The sequence below is a fragment of the Cyprinodon variegatus genome, unplaced genomic scaffold, assembly GCF_000732505.1.
Source record: "Cyprinodon variegatus isolate N-32 unplaced genomic scaffold, C_variegatus-1.0 Scaffold145, whole genome shotgun sequence".
In the NCBI taxonomy this organism is placed as follows: domain Eukaryota; kingdom Metazoa; phylum Chordata; class Actinopteri; order Cyprinodontiformes; family Cyprinodontidae; genus Cyprinodon; species Cyprinodon variegatus.
The window spans coordinates 1,038,068-1,057,684 of NW_015150598.1; the positions used below are offsets into that span (position 1 = coordinate 1,038,068).

A 19,617-nucleotide genomic window follows, 5' to 3' on the forward strand; every position below is an offset into this window, starting at 1 on the left:
TATCGTCTTATTTCAAGTAAATATTATCTAACTATCTTATTTTAAGAGTAAAAATACTCATTCCATTGGCAGATCATCTTATTTACCTGCTCAAATTAAGGGTAAATATACTTAATTTAAGAATTTTTTACTTATTTCTGGATTGTTTTTGCTGTACAGGGTTACTAAAGTAACTTATTTTAAATTAATATTGACTAATATGGTTTTAGCTATAGAGGCTTCTTCTCTCAACATCGCAGAAACTTTAATCATGTCTGGCCATTTCTACACCCAAGAATAAACAGTTAAATTAAAGCGGATTTAAAGATAAAATAAACGTGTTTTTGCTCGTCGGTACACTGCTGCTAAAATTAAAGGTGGGAATAATTCTTTGTTGCTTATATAAGCGCAGGCGTCTTAGAACCATGTATGCTGATCTGCAGCGTATGATGTTCTGACAGCAGAGCAGAGGAGCCTGCTGGACAGACAGCGCTTGAATTGAAGAAAGAATCAATACCAACTGTCCGTGACAAAGCTTTAAAGGTAAGAGCTAGGTACAACTTAACTATGTCGGAGTGCTTAGCCTGATAGCCTTCAAACATCCCAAAATAATGTTTAACTGCTCAAAGCTTGCTCTTCTATTGCTCATGAAACATATTTTAGTTTCTCAACTCAGTACAAAAACGTATTGGATTCACCAAAGAAAAAAAAAAGAAAAATCACACATCTTATCTCATACCGTAAAAGTTTAAAAAACAATCCACTGGACTTGGTTTCCAAGGTTTGAAGATGTTTCGCTTCCCCTCCAGGAAGCTTTTTCATTTCAAATGTCTCGATCCGCAGTGAGTTTGAGTCTTATATAGACAAGTCCTTGTATTACTTGGAAACATGCGAATAGAAACTGACGAGCTGGTAATTATATTTCCATTGTTAGCCTGTAATATCTGAAACCTGTCTTTGATTCTAGAGGTCGGTCGTTAAAGGGGGGATTGTCTGCTGTAATACCTGAAACCTGTCTATGATTGTTAAGGATTGGTCGTTATGGAATGACTATGACCTGGATGATTGAGAATCTTCATCAGCATCTTATCTCATAATACAAGATCAGTATCTCGTAATTATGAGATCTTTTCTGTTAATTACTTGATAAGATCTTATAATTACCAGATAATAACTCATAATAACGAGATAATATCTCACAATTACGAGATAGTATTTCGTAAACTAATTCCATCCACATTGAGGAAACTCAGTATTTCTAATTTTTTTTTTTTTTTTGGTGTATGACATATACGCTTCCGTATCCCAGTCTCATTTTAGACTACATTTTTTGTCACATGTCTCAGGGTTTTTTTCTCCTTAAAATCACCAAGAGAAATAAGGTAAGGCATTAACATTATAGTACAGGAGTCATAGATGAGATTTAAAGGAGATACCTTGAAAACTTGAATTTACCCAGTCACACCCCTTCACCCACTGACACGCTTGCCACACATAGTCACACACCAATATAAGATGCCACTTTGTAGCCACAGCTGCCGTGGAGCTCACAGACAAAAGCAATGCTCCCACACATGGGCACCATCGGGCCCTCTGACCATCATCGGCTCTCTTCATATAAAGTTTAAATTGCTTGCCAAATGACAAATCGAAAATGAAAGCCAGAGCTCGCGTCTCATAATTTTGAGCGAGTGTTATCCTGTGCTAGTATTAGCTCAGTTTAGCCCTTTCGCAAGTGTTGCCACAAACATTAAAGACTGTAAGTTGGCGTAACATTAAATGCCAAACAAAACAATGAAACCTGTAAATTCCACTAGAAAACTAAGATCAGCTGCATTAAATAACACCTAAGATACAAAAGTGACGCTGTCTCCTTTAAGCATATATTTTCAAAGTGATTTTTTCCCCCCCAAGATTCGCTTAGAATGGGGACACAATTTAATGGAAGACCAGATAATAATGAAACAGTTGACCCAAATCCTCTCATTAGTGGCTTCAGCTTAGGTTTTGTTCCACAAAGCAATAAAAGAAAAACTTTGAGGTTAACAGAGGGAAACAATCTGAGCGCTTATATAGTGCTATTAAGATAAAATGAGCGAAGATAAAGCGGATGATGTTTCTTTGAAGAGCAAGAGGTCAATGAAAAAAAGAAAACCTAATTTTTTCTGCTGCAAAAAGATGCATCATCTTCTCACCATACTGGCTGAAGGCTTCAACAGCAAATCGTTAACTGAGCTTGTTTTCAAAAATCTTGGGTTCTTAAAACCGGAGGGACCAGCTCGTGCACATCCTCATTACTTGGCCTGTCCTACTCTCTCAAACTCCCTCTGCTTTCACTTTTTTTACTCGGATCTCAGCAAATCTAAGCAGATGGGAAACTCATCAGTGAAAGCTGACAATCTGCTTTGATCTCAGAAAGGTATCCATTGCCGGTTCAGCCTGCGTTTTTGCTGCCTACAGAAAAGCAGCTCCTGCATTTTTTAGTATCTGGTACTTTTTGGAGTTTTACATAATTATCTGAAGCAGAGGTTGTAGGATAAGAGAACCTTGCCTCACAGATGAGTGCTTTTTTTTTTTCCCAGGAAAGCAGGCGGATCAGAGAAATGTTGACACATAAAGACACTTCTCTTTCACAAAATCAGCACAGAATATTTGAAAGTATTTCTGGTGTGACAGTCAACACGGAGGGAACCCCTTTTCACATTGTTCTTTCATGAGAAGCGAAAGTTGGTGTTTAAAAAAGAAATGAGAGGCTGTTCATATAAACAACCCCTGAAGATCTCATTAGCACTAAACAATCAAGGTTAAAATAAAGTAGGAAGTTTCATAAAAACTTTGGCATCATCAAGGTAAACAGCTGCTGCAGAAGATTAATGAGTCAATAACAGCTCTCTGGCAATTCATGCTTACAGCACTGCATTAAACATAAAAGGTACACATTGGTAATTAAAAAGCTTTACATGTTAAAACATTAATTTATTCAATCAACTATAAAAACCACATCAATTATTTCCAAGCGAGCGTTTTTTTACAGTCTAATTCCTGTTCTTACCTTGGCATTGTAGGCTATGTAGTGCTTGGCCAGAGCTTCTGGGGTGTGCATCCACGACTTATCTGCAAAAAGACAAACCAAACCACAATGAAAGCAGTCCAGTTAGTGCTGTCATTAAAGATTAGGTGCTTTTGGCCACATTACTGGTTTATATAGCCCCATTTACACTATCCTCTGAAAACAGTGCCGAGCTTGGATTAGTTAACCGTACCGAGTTTGGTTCCTTACGAACATTTACTAACCGCGCTAGCATGGTTCCTCGCCTCCTAGTGACGATCTACAGTACTACTGCCCCCTAGAGGGAAACAAGCAAATCAACATGGTGGCGGCCGCAACATTCAGGAAGTTTGCAGAAAGTCAGGGGAGGAAGGCAGCCTATGGTTAATTTACTTGATAGAGTCGACTTTTGGGAAGTGGATATGAAGAACGAGAGTCTAATCAGGGCTTACTGATGCAGGAAACAACGACGGACGTTGAGGTTCATCACAACGCTAAGCAGAATCATCACTGGAAATCGTGTGGCGCGGTAAGGAAGCTAGTAGTTTTATAAATGTCTGAAATTCCATGATTACGGAGGCTGACTGTAAGGAGATCACCTGGTCTTTGTTGTTGGAGAAATGAGCCAGAATTGAACTGCGCCAAGCCCTAGTGATGAACTATACTACCAGTTTAGCGCGGTTCTGTTATGTCTGGCATGGTCTGGTTCAGTTTTGCATGCCATTTACACTCAACGGTTACCGTGTTTGGACCGATCTCGGCACAGTTTCAAAAGGGTAGTGGAAATGGGGCTCATGTCTGCATGAACAGGTGTCATGGAGGTAGCACAAAACACAGTATGCCTTGAGAATGATCATAAACATACAACTTTTTCTTTACCCTGCTTATTTCACAGACTAAAACAGACTAAAACAAATCTCAGGTTAAACTGAAACAGGCTTTATTTGCATTAGAAACATAGTTATAAACCTTATTATATTCATTAGAGCAGTGTTTTTCAATCCTGGTCCTCAAGGCACCCTGATCTGCATGTTTTGGATGTTTCTAAGGTTCAGCAAACCTGATTCAGATGATTGCAGTTCAGCAAAGCCTGATAATCCGCTATCAATTGATAACAGGTGTGTGAAAGCTGGGAAACATCTAAAACATGCAGGGCAGGGTGCCTTGAGGACCAGGTTTGAAAAACACTGCATTAGAGAATAGAAAAATTAGAGGCCTGTCACCCTTACACCTGTGGTCTTGAAATTCTTGGAGTATCGGGTGTTAAAGCGTCTGAAATAGATCAAAGATCCACTAATGAAGTAATGGAGTAAACTTCATACTCTATTCTCCACCACCTCAACTATGACCATGTGTGCCAGGATCCGGCTTTTAAACTTAAACTATCTTGGACATAGGCATCCTCCTGCAGAAGCTAACGAAGCTTATAATGCTTCTCTTCCAGTCATCCAGAGAACACCAGCCACATTTCCTCCACTTGCCATCCTCATCAACACTGTGTCAAATCTGGACCATTTCTCAGCAACCACTCCTTTCAGTACCTTAGTTGGTCTTCTCACATCGACAAAAATGAAACCCAAGTAATGGATTTTGGGAAACTTCCACAGGAGCTGCTGGTTATCTCTCTAAGTGCCATTATTTGGACTGTCCTCAGCACATCCATCTCTGTGTGGTTTGGCTCAGTCATAAAAATGGACAGGTCCAAACTGCACCAACAGATCTGCTCAGGGGGCAGGACTTGTACAAATCAACGGTCAGGAAAACCAACAGGAGAACCAACAGCTCTGCAGTTTACTAACATCTTAAACTGAAAATGAATCCCTACATTTGGATTTTTAGGAAATAATTTCTTAGCTTTCATGCTTTAATGCTATTTTAACCTTTTTTTGTATGAAGTGTTATGGTTCTAGTATGCTTTTACTCCCTTTTTATGTAGCCACGTCCATCTCTTCTACAACCTTGATCACAATTACATGACCAAGTATGCAAATCAGGCAATTACATCATAAAGTGACTTTTAGGACAGCCAATGGCTATTTTCCTTACTGAGAAGTTGGTTAAATCAGACATCTAATTTGTTTCTATCAAGGTTGATGACCTATATAATCAGCACAATTTGGAGTCATCATTCATTATTAACCAAATTCCAAAACTTTCCTCACGGCTGCCCTAGAAGCTGGTTCTTAAAGATTGAAACTGAGCCATTGCGCAGAGGTCATCACAGGTCACTGATATCACAATCTAAACATCTCATTATTCCACCTTTTCTCTTCACTTTCACTTTTCATTTTCTGTGTGTAGACTGCTTATTACAGCAGTAATGAATCTTGGGACAATATATGCATGATTGTGACCCGAGGACATTAAACTTGTGTAAATTGATTGGGGTCGCCAAATTTGGCAAGGTGTTGACGGTGAGACTCGTCACCAGTGTGACCTCTGCATAAGAATGCCTTGTTTACATTACTGCTTGTAGCCAACTAGATAACCTCATTTGAATTTTAATTAGTTTCGTTTAAACATACCATTTGCTTGAATTGGATATAAGTAGCTAATGACAATAGAGACAATCATCATAGAGGTGATGTTTCACAATTTCCTCTCTTTTAGGAATTCGGCTTAACTCTTCTAGTCACTGCTGTCAGATACTACAGGGCTAAAAGTATAATTTTTTCCCCCCCCAACCCCAAAAAAAAAGAAAAAAAATCAACTTTATCTGCTCAGGTTAATCACAAGTTGATATCTCACCTCCAAATATCCAAACACATTTTTAAAAAATCTATATCTAAAATGCTTCAGGAGGTTGTAAAAAAAAATTGTTATAACATCACCAGAACTTTGACCTTTATTTTCACTTTTCAGTCTTTGCAGTAACAACTATTATAAATGTACTGCCCTTACGCCGACTTATCAGCCTTGCAAGAGGTGAGAAGTGATTGCATCTCACGGCAGTTTCCTAAAAAAGTTATCCTTTTCGTTGTGGGAATAAAAGCTGACAGAAGTGATGCATCTCCTCTTGACCTTAAAAACTTGAGAAGCCAAAAAAGCAGAAAAGATTTGAAAAAAACTAGCTACTTATATCCATGTATACTCTGACCAATACTGTGGGTTTATTCATTTTACAAGGTTTTAATAAAATAGATATTTTGTATTTTTATACTTAGCATAAGCACCCAATTGACTTATATTACTATGGTTCTTTACATTTTTTAAAGTTTGTTTTTATCTCTGCTGTTATGTAATAAAAAAACAAATATTTGATTTATTTTAACCATGTGACTGGAGGTATGTTATAGCATAATAAATCAATCAGTAAACCAGTGGTTTCCAAAGTGGAAGGTGCAATCCTTAGGAGAAAGTGGTGGAAATGAACTACATAAATAACCCATTCTGAGCGTTTTCTTTTTGTGTATTGAACATAACATTTAAAACATTTTCTTTTAGATGATTAGTTATACTGAAAATAATGTGATAGTTGATATGCCATATACAGAGGTTGGCCTTTATTTTCTTGCCTTTAAAGAGAATAGCCCTGGTGCAAAATGTGTTTCCACACTCAACAAGCACAAAGTAAACACTATTATTGTGAATGATTGGCATATATTGTTCTATTTGAAGTTGATTATACTTTTTTGTGTTTTTTACAGCCATATACATAACCTGGTCCCTTCAAAATGCTTTTAAGTTGGAGATGGATAACACCTGAACATTTCATTGTTTATCATCCAAACAATAGTTTATAACAAACACAATTTTGTTGAAAATCCCACCTAATCTATTGGCACTCTGATGTCTTGTGCCTGCAACATCGTGCCCATGGGTTTCTGCTCTAATTAACCTGAGTAGACAGATCGCTCCTTTCAAGTGAAACAAGAAAAACACTTTGTACCTTCAGATGAAAACAAAACCTCACATTACACAAACAACACAGCAAAGTTTCTCAAATTAATGATGAGGCTCCAGCAGTGCTGCTTTTCAACATTTTCATTAGTGAATTAATCAGAAATCAAAGCGCTTATGCGTGTCTTGCATGTATAATCGAGTTCCGCCATGCATGTCAGTGGGAACGATTGAGGTCCAGCACCTTTTGCTTTTCAACCTTCACTTTACCCTGCAGCTTTGTAACCATGGCAATGAGATTAAAAACATAGTTTATAAACATATAAAAGCTTTTTGCTTTTTGTAGGATGTTATAATATTTCCCACTGAAACTACATCACCAATTCTAATGAAACATTCTGGGGTTGGTCACAGCTCAATAAATTGAAGCTGTAAAAGTTATTTTCTCGGATTCTAACTACTAAGTCACACTTATTGGCATGCTGTGTCAATGTTCACAGATTCGTACAAAGGGTATTGGTGGGTAGTAATGGCTTCAGTGCCTTGCCTAAGGACAGTTTGATATCTGGTGAGGAAAACTTGGACTCAAACTCACCTATTAATGGCCGGCAGAGTCAAACTCACCAAAAATAAAAGTCATAAACTTGTAGTAAGTGAAGCTGTTGCTGGATCTACTGTTAGTCTAGTCAAAGGCCAGAAGCTCTGATAAAATTTTTGGTTGTTTCATGTTTAAAGGTTTTGTTGTAGAGTCTTGTAACATCTTAAGTTCCTTCAGCACAGCTGTTAGCCCCTACTGTACATGGCCTTAAATATCCAATTAGGCTTGAGCCCATTTAGTGATTCAAGTAGAGGTTTTCCACACCTGGTTGAACATAAAATACAAGGACTTTTCAGGATCATTGCCCCTAAATTAAAAGCTAGGGGCATTTTGTCTATTGCTACATCTGAATGTTATTGATAAACAATTTTAATAAAATGCAAATTAAATAAAAAACTAAATGGCATAAAAATTGCTGGATCAGATTTAACACAAAAGTGGATTAAACATACAGCTTCCATTCAAATTATATTCAAAGCATACATACACATTGTATACACATACATACACACACACACACATATNATATACACATGTGTGTATATATATATATATATATATATATATATATATATATATACACACACACACACACATATATATACACATATATACATACATGAGGTTTTGATAAAACTCGGGCAAATTTGCAGCAAAATTTTTATTTTTTAAAAGCTTTATTTAAGTTTTATATTCCTCACTGGGCCTATCTAGTGGTGAAAATATTTTTACCAAATCTGTCAAATCTGCATATGTAAAATGTATGAAATGATGGATTTGAAAATAATTTTTTCAACACATTGGCACACTGCTTATGTAAAAAAATGTTTTAAGTGGGTCTCATTTTTTTTAAAAACCCTATAGGGAGAAATCTGACCACAGTGCTTCTGAACAGGAAAACAACTCGTTAACGAGTTGCAATCCAGACCAAACAAAAAAATAAAAAATACACACACCAGCCTCAACACAATCTGGATCACTGGATTTATCCATGCAAAATAAAATCCAATGACTTTGAAGCACGGTTTCCTTTATGGTTGTTTTTGACTAACTTTCCAGGGGCTTGAAAATATAAATTTTCCTCTGTAGCTTTCTACTATCCAAACTAAAGCTTTGGCTGGACCTGTTGATCTTTAGGGCACACATCTAAACTCTCCTCGCTCACAGAGCCTGCTCTCTTAGAAACCTCCTGCAAAGGCTTGGAGGGTTTTGTATTGGGAATGGTGAGAAGAAAAACAGAAACTATCCATTGAAGAGCAGCTGTGGGGATTAACATGCCTTGTTGAGGTCAGAGATCAGGCGAAATGGCAGCTCAAATAACTTCTTACCATCAACACATGCAGAACAGCTTATTTGAATGTTCAACATGAAGGGACTTTGAAGCAGATGGGCAACAGCAGTAGAAGACCCCATAGAGTGTTATCTCTGTCTGTCCAGAACACAAAACAGAGGCTGTATTTAAGCCAGGATTCAGACACTTCAGTCAGAAACTGGTGCAAACCTGAACGCTTTGAATCCAACCTGCTTTGAATAAACTGTTTAAAGTGGTGGAGTTGGTGTAATGGTATGGGAGGCAGCTTCTTTTTAAACCTGGGCCGTGTGATACCAGCTGAGCATTGTTTAAACATCCCACCCTACCAGTAGCCTGATAAACCAGACTGATTGGGAGGTGAAAGGTGTTATTTAGTCTGGCCCTGATCAATCGGACATTGGAAGATTGTTGATGAGAACATCCCGCTGTTTATCAAACCATGTCTGTGCTTATTGGCCAATGCTCTGACCAATGAGCGCAACTGACTGTGACGTAGTAAGCGCGACAGAAAGCTGGTGAGGGAGTGAAAACAAACAGCCTGTCGGTAAAACAGTGAATACGTCCTTCTTAAAAATGAATGACATAGAGCCTCTTCTTGCTCAGGTTTCATCAAAAACCCCAAGTCTAATCCTTCCAAAACTGATTCCAAAGCTGAGTCAAAAATCGCCATTAGAGCCAGTGGTCCTTCACACAAGACTATACCAAGAGAGGGCCGCTGCAGACGGGCTCCAGTTAGCCCTGGCCGCTGTTAGCCTCGGAGCTCCGCTGGTTGCCGCGGTCCTATCAACTTCGGAAATTGTTATTTTAATTACGAATTAAATTGGTAAATTGACCATATAGTGATGCTTTAAAGTATAACATTCTCGCCTCAACTGATCTTAAAACGTACTTTTATTGAACAACAGCAACAGAAAGAGAACTTTGAGCTTTCAATGGATCACTCCATCTACTGTTTTGTCGTCACGTCCTCAAAACCCTGAACGCTTTGTATCCAGACATTCAAAACACATCTCTGCGTTGTGATTGGCCAGCCAGATTAAGGGCCTGGCGCATTGATCGAGGCTAGACCAACTCGCAGGCAAAAATGAATTTGGCGGGTGGAGCTAGTTTAGTAAGCTATCCTACCAGATGACTATAGTGTTCAACCAATATAGGAACAGACTCAGACTGAACCTTTTTCTAAGATTACACACCATGTCCCAAACCTTAGATTATGTTAAACTGGTTTCTTGAAAATTATAATGCATTTTCTGTACAACAATGGACTTAACGGACACCAGGTCTTATTGGTTTGTGGTAAACCAGCATGGATTAGATGAATGTATGCTGTGGAATCTTGTTATAAAACATTTAGGCAAAAGCACAAAAAAAAAAGACAAAAGCACAAAAAAAATTATGTAAGAGTATAATAAGGGTAACTGAAATATAATAACTTCCATTTATTTCAGCACAGCAACAGTCTTGCTCCAAATAAAAGTAATAACATCATCCCTTTCTTTAAACAGAAAACCCTGTTTAATAATCTCCATTCTAACTCTAGTCTTTAGCAGTCGTAACCTCACACTGTAAGTGCATTTTTTCCCCCTCTATCGTGCCACAGGAAGTGGGCAGGCAATAGACTAATTCACTGCAGTGCTCAATCAATGACACAGAATGAATTTGCTGGCTGTGCACGGTTCTCCATCATGCAGAAGACAACATTAACCGTGCTCCAAGCAGGACGAATCCAAGCCGCAGGTCTGCTAGAGAGCAGCCGGAGAGTGTTACTGCTAGATAAAGAAGTGGAGGGCTTATATTGTATTGTGCTGTATGGAAGTAAAAATACATTCAAGCAGAAATAAAGCCTGAGCGGACTGGTCTGTTCAGGATGATGGATTCAAAGTCAGTTATAAAAACTACATTCTGTAAAATAGGGAAATGTTTCTGCAGATGACTATAAATTACAAATCAGCTGAAGCTGAGCAACAACTGGAGCTTAAATGTAGTTTATGACTGCATAACTGCACAACTACTGTTAGTTGCCCAATTTCATCATATCTTGTTGAAAACAAAGCGTAAGAAAAATCTCCCCTGGGTTAATGGAAAAATAAATTTGGGCTCAATGAAGAACTGAGGCACGACCGTGCATGGCTTAAGGATCAGTCTTATGAAAGAATAGTTTGAGAGCGATGACACGCACTTTGTTTACAGCTCGCTTCTCTCAGCTCACATCACATGTTGATCCTCCCAAAGTTATCAGACATACAAAAAATGCACTGAGGGGAAAATATAATCAGAGCTCCAAGGCTGTATTTGGCCTCAAATCATAATCTAAACCATTCTTGATAGCTTGTGTAATGGTTGAATTAAAACATTGTGAAATAAACATGACTGAGACCGTTTTCATTCTGCTCAGTGATTCATCCTCTGAAAGAATCTCAGGCTTACAGAACTACATTTCCATTTTAGTGTTTATTCATGGTGTAAGAAATGGTGAATTATTAAGCCTATTAAAACGTGTGTAGATTTATATTGATCAATGCTCACAATTCTAGGTAGTTATATTTAAAAAATAATTTATGGATAAAGAAATTACTAGACTATATTTTCTCATTTGGACATAAAATATTTTCATAATCCTAACAGATGTGTGAATGCTTTATCAACCACTGTAGGCAAATAGAAAGGCACTGTAGGCGTTTCATTTGGATTTGAAATATTAGATCTTTAAATATCTCCCTACCCCAGTAGGTAGTTTGTTAAGTATGGAGTTTTTTTAGCTTAGTGGGAAGATAAGAGTTAGAAACTCTGAAGTTTGAAGACTGAAGTATTTTTATATACAGGATTTTAAGGTCGATGCCAATATCAGTTATACCAGCATCAGTCTAACTGATCCCTTATATGTATTGCTGATGTTATGGGGCTGATTTTTGAAGCCAAAAATGCTTTTGCTTACTCTATTTACTTTATAAAAATGACAATGATAACAAATGTTACACAAGTCTCAATTTAAGCAAAACAAAAAGACAATAAAAAAAAAACATTTTAACAAATCAAACAATGAATAGCCAATGGAGGGAACGGCAATCCATGCCGGATATCAAGGTTGGTTGCTAAATACCCAAAAACATGGCCAAACACATGCCAGTATTGGCCCATATGATACAACAAAATGAGATCAGTTTAAAATACTGTCAAGTCAATGCATTGGTCTACCCCTAGAAGGTAGGCAGGCATGAAGTTTGTTAGGTAGTTATGTATGCAAGTAGCTGGGATGGTTGATGGGTACAGTAGGTAGGTACATAACTGTACAAGTAGGTAGGTAGGAAGCTGGTTAGGTACTGTAGTTACAGTGCAGCAAACTCTCCCCAAAAGTTTGGTGAGGATCTTTGACTGATCCAATGTTGACCTAAATGACTTACGATGACGATAAAGGGAATCCACCTGTGTGTAATCAAGTCTTTGTATAAATGCATCTGCTCTGTGATCATCTTAGGTCTGTTAAAATCGCAGACTAGAGCATCATGAAGGACAAGAAACACACCACGCAGGTCCCAGATACTGTTGAGGAAAAGTTTAAATCTGGATTTTGATACAAAAAGACTTCCCATGCTTTATCAAACCATTGGGAATCTACAAAGACAAGGCTATCCTTCTAGACTTTCAGCTCAAACCAGGACGATGAGAGATGCAGCCAAGAGGCCCATGATCACTCACTGCAGAGATCTACAGCTGAGGGGCGAGACTGTCCGCAGGACAACAATCAGTCATAAGCAGCACAAATCTCGTCTTTATGAAAATAAAGCTATTTCTTAAAGATATCCATAAAAAGTCTCGTTTAAAACTACTTGGGAGACACAGCAACCTTTGGAAGAGGGTGATCTGGTCCGATGAACCCAAATCTAACTTTTTGGAAACAATTCCAAACATTTTGTTTGGCGTAAAGCTACACAGCTCATAAGTCTGTATACTGTATCTGTATCAAACATGGTGGTGGCAGCCTGGGTGGGTAGGTTGGTAGGTAAAGAATAAGGCCACATTTTATATTTTTGATCTTTTCATTGAAATATTAGTGTGTTAATTCTACTGCAAAGGACTGTTTTGATTGGAATGATTGGGCTGGGTTGCAGAGGAAGTAGTCTAAGCAGAGATGCCCAGACTTCCCGATCAACACACACCTCTTCCAGCTGCTCCGGGGGCGACCCCGAGGTGACACCAGGCCAGCTCAGAGACATAGTCCCTGCAGCGTGTCCTGGGCCTTCCACGAGGCCTCCTCCCAATTGGACATACCTGGCACACCTCCAGAGGGAGGCGATTGGAATAGTTAGGTTAATTATCATTGATGATGTGTGAGTTTATTAAACCTTAATATTAGCTGCCTTTTGCGTGTCAGAACTGATGTTTTCCACAATAGTTTATCTAATTAAGACAGTTCCTCTGTCCAGATATACAGTATAATCTTCATTCTGTACGTGGAAAAGATTTGGAAATGGAATGAGAGCGGTGTCCTTCAGCAAAGAACAAAGTGTAATATTTTGATAAGGCTGGAGCCATGGATGTCTCCTCATCTACTATCATGCATGATGTAATGATGTGATGATGTAGCAGACTGGAGATGTATAAAATGCCTTTTTAACTGTTAATCGTGGCCACTTCCTGGGAGGTGAGCCCAGAGGTAAGCAGCTGCTTTCTGTAAACTCTAAGCAACTTCTTTGATCCGAGTAAGATTACAAGTTCTATCAGAATCTGTTGTTACGTCTCATGGTTATTTAATACATACAAGTTACGGAGTGTTATTTAAAGAGTTTGTCCCGAGTGATCTCTTTTCAGGAAAAAGAACCGGCGAGATAAAGCCTCAAGTTGCATACACAGAGCCTATCTTTAACAAAATAATTGATGGCTTTTATAAACTATGAGTGTTTCTAACTTGCATGTTCATGTTAATGTAATATTTAGGTAGTCGGTTAGAGTCTAACAGCTGGAGATGCTAATACTGAACAGGAATGCTAACAGAATAACGTGAGCACAGATGAGAATAAAGCGAAAGACCAAAACAAGACGCATCACGCCTGATATCACCATGGCAAGATTATTATCATTGCAATAACAAGATCATCTAATGTTAAGCAGGCCTGGTATACAGATACACTCTACTGAACTTTTAAGGGACCTGGCTATGTGAGCACGGCTTATGCTTAATTAGATATCGGAGGTAAACTTTCATAGAGAATTACATCTGAGATCAGACGGTTCCAAACTTAAGAGATAAAAGTAATTAAAGCCCTGCTGGCAGTGCCTGCTGGACATAAACAGAACATTGCCACGCAGTAATAAAGAGGTAAATCAGACCAATGGACCTTCTGTCAGGCCCAACCTCAAACACTCTCAGCAAAAACCTCCAGGGTATTAAAGTCGGAAAATCAGGCTTATTTAAAAGCTCCAGCACGCTTAGACACTTGTTAGGTTGTATGGGGAATATTCAATTTACATATCCCCAAATCAGTTCTGACTGATGAAAGAGAGGTAAAGTGCAGAATCCGTATCAGAACCCTCTGAGAATAAATAAAAACACAGCGAGGTTTTGGATTTAGCTCAGATAATCTCATGTGAAACTAGCAAATAAATGTTTGTTACTCTCATTCGGCTTGAGAGGAAATGTTGCAGATCCCACAATATTTACAAATTACAGGCTGTTTAATCTCAACAAACAACGTTATCAGCAAACTGTGTCTTTTAGTGCAATGGAGGATTTCAATCTAAACATAAAAAAAAAAAAATACACATTCAAATTTCAAGAGAGAGAAGCTTTACATTTGTGTGTTGACATTTGGTTCTGTATGAAAAGAAAGAGGTCAAGCAAGAACGAAAGCATCTTTGTTTGCTTGGACGCTCAACTGTCTGCAGGTGCTTCTCCCATGACTCATGCTTGTTTCCCAGCACTGTGCAGAAAAAAAGCTTTTTCATTAAAGGGATGTTATTGGACCTTTTGGCCCCTTTTGCAACAGTTTGACTGTAACAAGTGTCGCACAAATAAAGTGCAAAAGGGCCGGAGGGTCGGGCATCTGTTGGTGTTTTGATGAGCTGTGGGAGCAGATGGAGGAGTCCAGGAAATTGTCATAGTTTGCACAGAGGAAAGGACTGAACCCACTGTTAGGACTGATGGGGGAATGAGAAGACTATTAGCAGCTCCCAGGAGTCCAAAAGACGTGTTCAGAAAGTTGTGGCCAGTCTCTCAGCTTTTGTTTTCAACAGTTGAGGCTTATTCTCCTTTTTAAAAGCTTGGTATTATAACCTGTTCTCTGTTAATCTCTCAGCATGCACCATTTGGCAGATCAACATTTCCTAGGATGCAGAGGAATAAAAAAGCATATTACTTATAAAATATAAATTTAATGTGTAATCAAGTCTGAATAGCTACACCTCTACATCACCTTATTTTTGCCTCGACTGAAACAGACCTAATGGGGATCAGTGATGTGAAGGTAAAAATCATTTAAGGACATGGAACCACCTGTATTCTGGACATTTTCCCAGTGTTGCTGAGGTTCTTTCGTATGCATGAAACACATGGTGGGAAACACACCAAGCTGTTTCACAAACTGTGAATTTTATCTTTAGCAGAAAGACGCAGTGCTGCAAAGAACATCTGGGGGCAAGATGCTCTACAGTCCTGCCAGAGAATGAGTTTAAAACAATGTTATGGGTGGGCTTCATTGAGGTGATACCCTGACTCATCTGAGAAAAAAGCATGGAAAGGATTTTTTAATGCAAAAATATGAAAGCTGTAGTAAATTGTTTAGGAAAAAAAAAAAAAAACTTAAAAAAACTTAAAATTGTAAATCTAGATGTAGCAGAAGGTTTGAAGGCGGCTAGAGCTCCACCACAGAGCCCCTCACACAATGTTTAGAGTCAGAATATCAAACAAAACATACTTTTTTTAATTCACTTTAAAAATTGCAACTATATATTGGCTGCACACAAAGAAGCACATAAACAAAGATAATGGTTTAAAAACAACTGAAGCTTCAGATCCAGAAACATTCATATGGAAAGGATTGAGGGCTAAGGACAGAAAGGATTTGTCTCATGTCCATCGATCTGAAACCCTCCTTTGAATTAAAACTTTCATCTTATTTGGAAATCAAGGTCCTGGATGCTGGAGAAAGAGTGGTGCCTAAACCAGCTTTATAAGCTCTATGGGGATGCTGAATTCATAATAGCCAACATGGCATTAAGTGCCAATACCTGCTTTAATGACTGTGGTTTCACTGGGTTTGACTGGTAAGCAAATAGACCAACCTAAATCACATGTTACCTGCCACACGTCATTTTGTGTCAAATCCCCCCTTCTTCAAATCCGCTAACAATGGGGACAAGTTTCAACCAATCTTCCAATCCATTGTACGTAAAAGATCTGCTCTGGTCGTGCGCATGCCAGTGACCTATGCTACATTATTGGCTGAACGTTGCCACATGGTGTAAAACGTTGTGGTGCCCAGACAATGATAATAACATCACGCAGCGTCAGTGTGTCGAGTCGGAAGTCGGTAGGGTTGCCAACCATCCCTTGAAAAACGGAATTGTTCCGTATTTAGAAATAGAAGTACCTGTCCCGTATTTAGTGGAAAAGGAACACACTTTGTCCCGTATTACTGTGAAAGTAGAAAAATAGTTAGTAAAAAGCTAATGGAAAATGATTTACAAGGGCACGTTAGATACAAGACTTACGGTAAACTTGTTCCAGGGGCCCATCCTACATTGTGACCAATGAGCTGACAACATATATGTAACATTCCAGAATACCCTCATCCCATTGATAGAGCCAAGTGTTGCTCACAGAAAAGATAGTGGGAGAGAACAGAGCAGTATGGAGGACGAACGGAGTAATTCAAATGCTGATGCTGCTTTTGGGGGCGTTGCACCTTCGCATAGCGATGCTCCTCCTTAATATGTGGAGTTGCCATATATTAACATCATAAGAAGGGGTAGGGCCCCTAGCAGATCTGGTACCTACACCATCATTAGTTTTACACTTGTCATTAGTTTGGTTCCAGAAAGCTTTTGAAGCTTTATAGACGTTCTGATTTTCCACAGAAACCCCTTTTTGAGCTACAGTTTTTAGAAAGTAAAAAAAACTGATATCATTGTGGCTATAAAATATAGTAGAAAAATCACCGAACCATTTGAGACAAGGGTGTTAGGAAACACTGCAGATGTTTGGGAACACCTGACCCGACAGGATGAACACCAGCCTTCTTTCAGACCTAAACCCAGTTACTTACTGAGGAGGGTGGTTTTGCTTACCTTTCTTCCTGTTGAAAGCGCGGTTCATAATGGAAAATGTGCGTCACTGAAGTCCCTCCTGACCGTCTGCCAATCCACCACCTGTAAAAAGCAGTGGGGGCAGAGAATTAAAAAAGGTTTCAACCTCAAACCTTTGCTAAAAGTCAACGGAAAGTTTAAAACAGTCCCAGAAAAACAAGACAGCAAATGCTCCAACATGCCAGAATGAGGTAAAGTTATTCAGGGAAAAGGGTCCGAAAAGGTTTGTATTTATATTTATCTCTCACTAACTTGCATCACACTCTGTCCAAGTGGAAAGTGCCCCTGAAACATGGCCATACTCAGAAAACAGGATGTTTTAGGTCAAAATGTTCATTATTAGGTTCTTCTGTGGAGTTTTGTTCAATCTAAGCCTTTCTTCTGAAAAACCAGCATCCATAGAAGTCTTTATCTGGGTTCTAAAACATGACACAAGGTCAGAATTAATGTACAAAACAGCTCCATCCACACCAACCTTGGGAAGATAAGAGCAAATACAAATAAGCCTCAAAACAGCATAATTCTCCACTTTCACTTTCAATGTCCCCCGAAAAACATTAAGGTGATTTCTTTTGCAAATGAAAAAACGTCCACCTCCGCAGAAACTCTAAATGTGACCCCTTATTCAAACGCCATCAATTCCCCACGAGCGTTGGGCAATCTGCAGAACGACAAGGACAAACGGTGGCGGAGTGGTCGCTGTCAGCTCGCTCCACAATCAATACTCCTTACTATTTGGCTGCGGGAAAAAATACTGAGGGGAGGTCCCCTTCATTATGGGCGTCTCAGAACTCTGCTTTTTCAAAAATACATTAACCCCAAACAGAAATACCAAGTACATTTTTCCATGTCTGCCATTTTTCTTCTTGTCATAAAAGAAATATGAGAGATTAGAGGGTAAAANCCGGGGGCGACCCCGAGGTGACACCAGGCCAGCTCAGAGACATAGTCCCTGCAGCGTGTCCTGGGCCTTCCACGAGGCCTCCTCCCAATTGGACACACCTGGCACACCTCCAGAGGGAGGAGATTGGAATTGTTAGGATAACTATTATTGATGATGTGTGAGTTTATTAAACCTTAATATTAGCTGCCTGTTGCGTGTCAGAACTGATGTTTTCCACAATAGTTTATCTAATTAAGACAGTTCATCTGTCCAGATATACAGTATAATCTTCATTCTGTACGTGGAAAAGATTTGGAAATGGAATGAGAGCAGTGTCCTTCAGCTAAGAACAAAGTGTCATATTTTGATAAGGAGCCATGGATGTCTCCTCATCTACTAGCATGCATGATGTAATAAAGTGATGATGTGGCAGACTGGAGATGTATAAGACACCTTTTTAACTGTTCATCGTGGCCACTTCCTGGGAGGTGAGCCCAGAGGTAAGCAGCTGCTTTCTGTAATCTCTAAGCAACTTCTCTGATCTGAGTAAGTTTACAAGTTCCCGCCGGGCAAGTGCATTTGCCCGCCGGGCAAGTGCAATGATAACAAACAAATATTTATCACTCAAAATTACTTTAAAATCACAGACATTCGCTGAAAACGACCCACAAGCGTTGCCGGCGCCATCTTTGCTGTTATGTACACATTCTTGCTTGATTTGAAAAAAAAAAATGCGTGATTTTCCGCTAGATGCCGTGATTCAGCTCTTGGGGAGAGAATTCTCCAGAGCAGCAGCTGGATGATGAATTTAATCTGTACTATAATACACGCTAGATTAAAAATGATCAGTCAGGGATTAGGAAAATAATAATAATTGTATGCCCACAGTGTAAATATTTCTATCATATGGCAGTCTTCTGTACAGTGGTCATACATTAAAAAATGTTCATTAAATTTTTTTCTCTTAGACATTGGAGTGGTGCATTTAAATGTTATAGAGCTAAACATGGTAAATTGGTGAGTAGTAGTAGTGTAAGATTTTAACCTGTCAAGTTTTTTTTTAGATTTTTAACATTACAATTTATATTTTTCCATGCACACAATAGTTTAAAGCAAAGTGTAGTTTGAAATGAATGTGCAGGAAGGATTAAAAAGCATGTTAACACGGTAATGTAGGCTTGAGTTCATTATCTGATGATGCATACACACACCAGGAACCTGTAAACTTACTGAATTATAAAAAAAACATTTTAAAAACAAACATGTTTCATTGATATATATACAAAAATGAATATTAGGAACTATATTTATCAAACATTATACTGGGCAAGTAAAAATTGTTTCTGGGCAAATGAAATGTGAAAGCCACTTGTCCGAAATCCTTAACGTCAACCCCTGAGTTCTATCACAACTGTTGTCCCGTGTCATGGTTATTTAATACATATAAGTTATGAAGTGTTATTTAAAGAGTTTGTCCTGAGTGATCTCTTTTCAGGAAAAAGAACCGGAGAGCTTCAAGTTGCATACACAGATCCTAACAAAATAATCGATGGCATTTACAAATTTGCATGTTCATGTTAATGTAATATTTAGCTAGTCGGTTAGAGTCTAACAGCTGGAGATGCTAATACTGAACAGGAATGCTAACAGAATAA

General features: G+C 38.6%; 1 protein-coding gene across 10 annotated transcripts in view; it reads right to left on the minus strand.

Moving 5' to 3' along the window:
* gulp1 (GULP, engulfment adaptor PTB domain containing 1) overlaps positions 1-19,617 on the minus strand; it is a 134,061-nt gene that overhangs the window by 20,400 nt on the left and 94,044 nt on the right. For all 10 annotated transcript variants that reach the window (XM_015377027.1, XM_015377019.1, XM_015377021.1 and 7 more), the window contains 2 exons: positions 17,062-17,142; positions 3,032-3,093 (listed from right to left, as the gene is read on the minus strand). In XM_015377027.1, coding sequence (XP_015232513.1) covers positions 3,032-3,093; positions 17,062-17,089 — 90 coding nt within the window. In that variant the 5' untranslated portion in view covers positions 17,090-17,142. The remainder of the gene's footprint in view (positions 1-3,031; positions 3,094-17,061; positions 17,143-19,617) is intronic.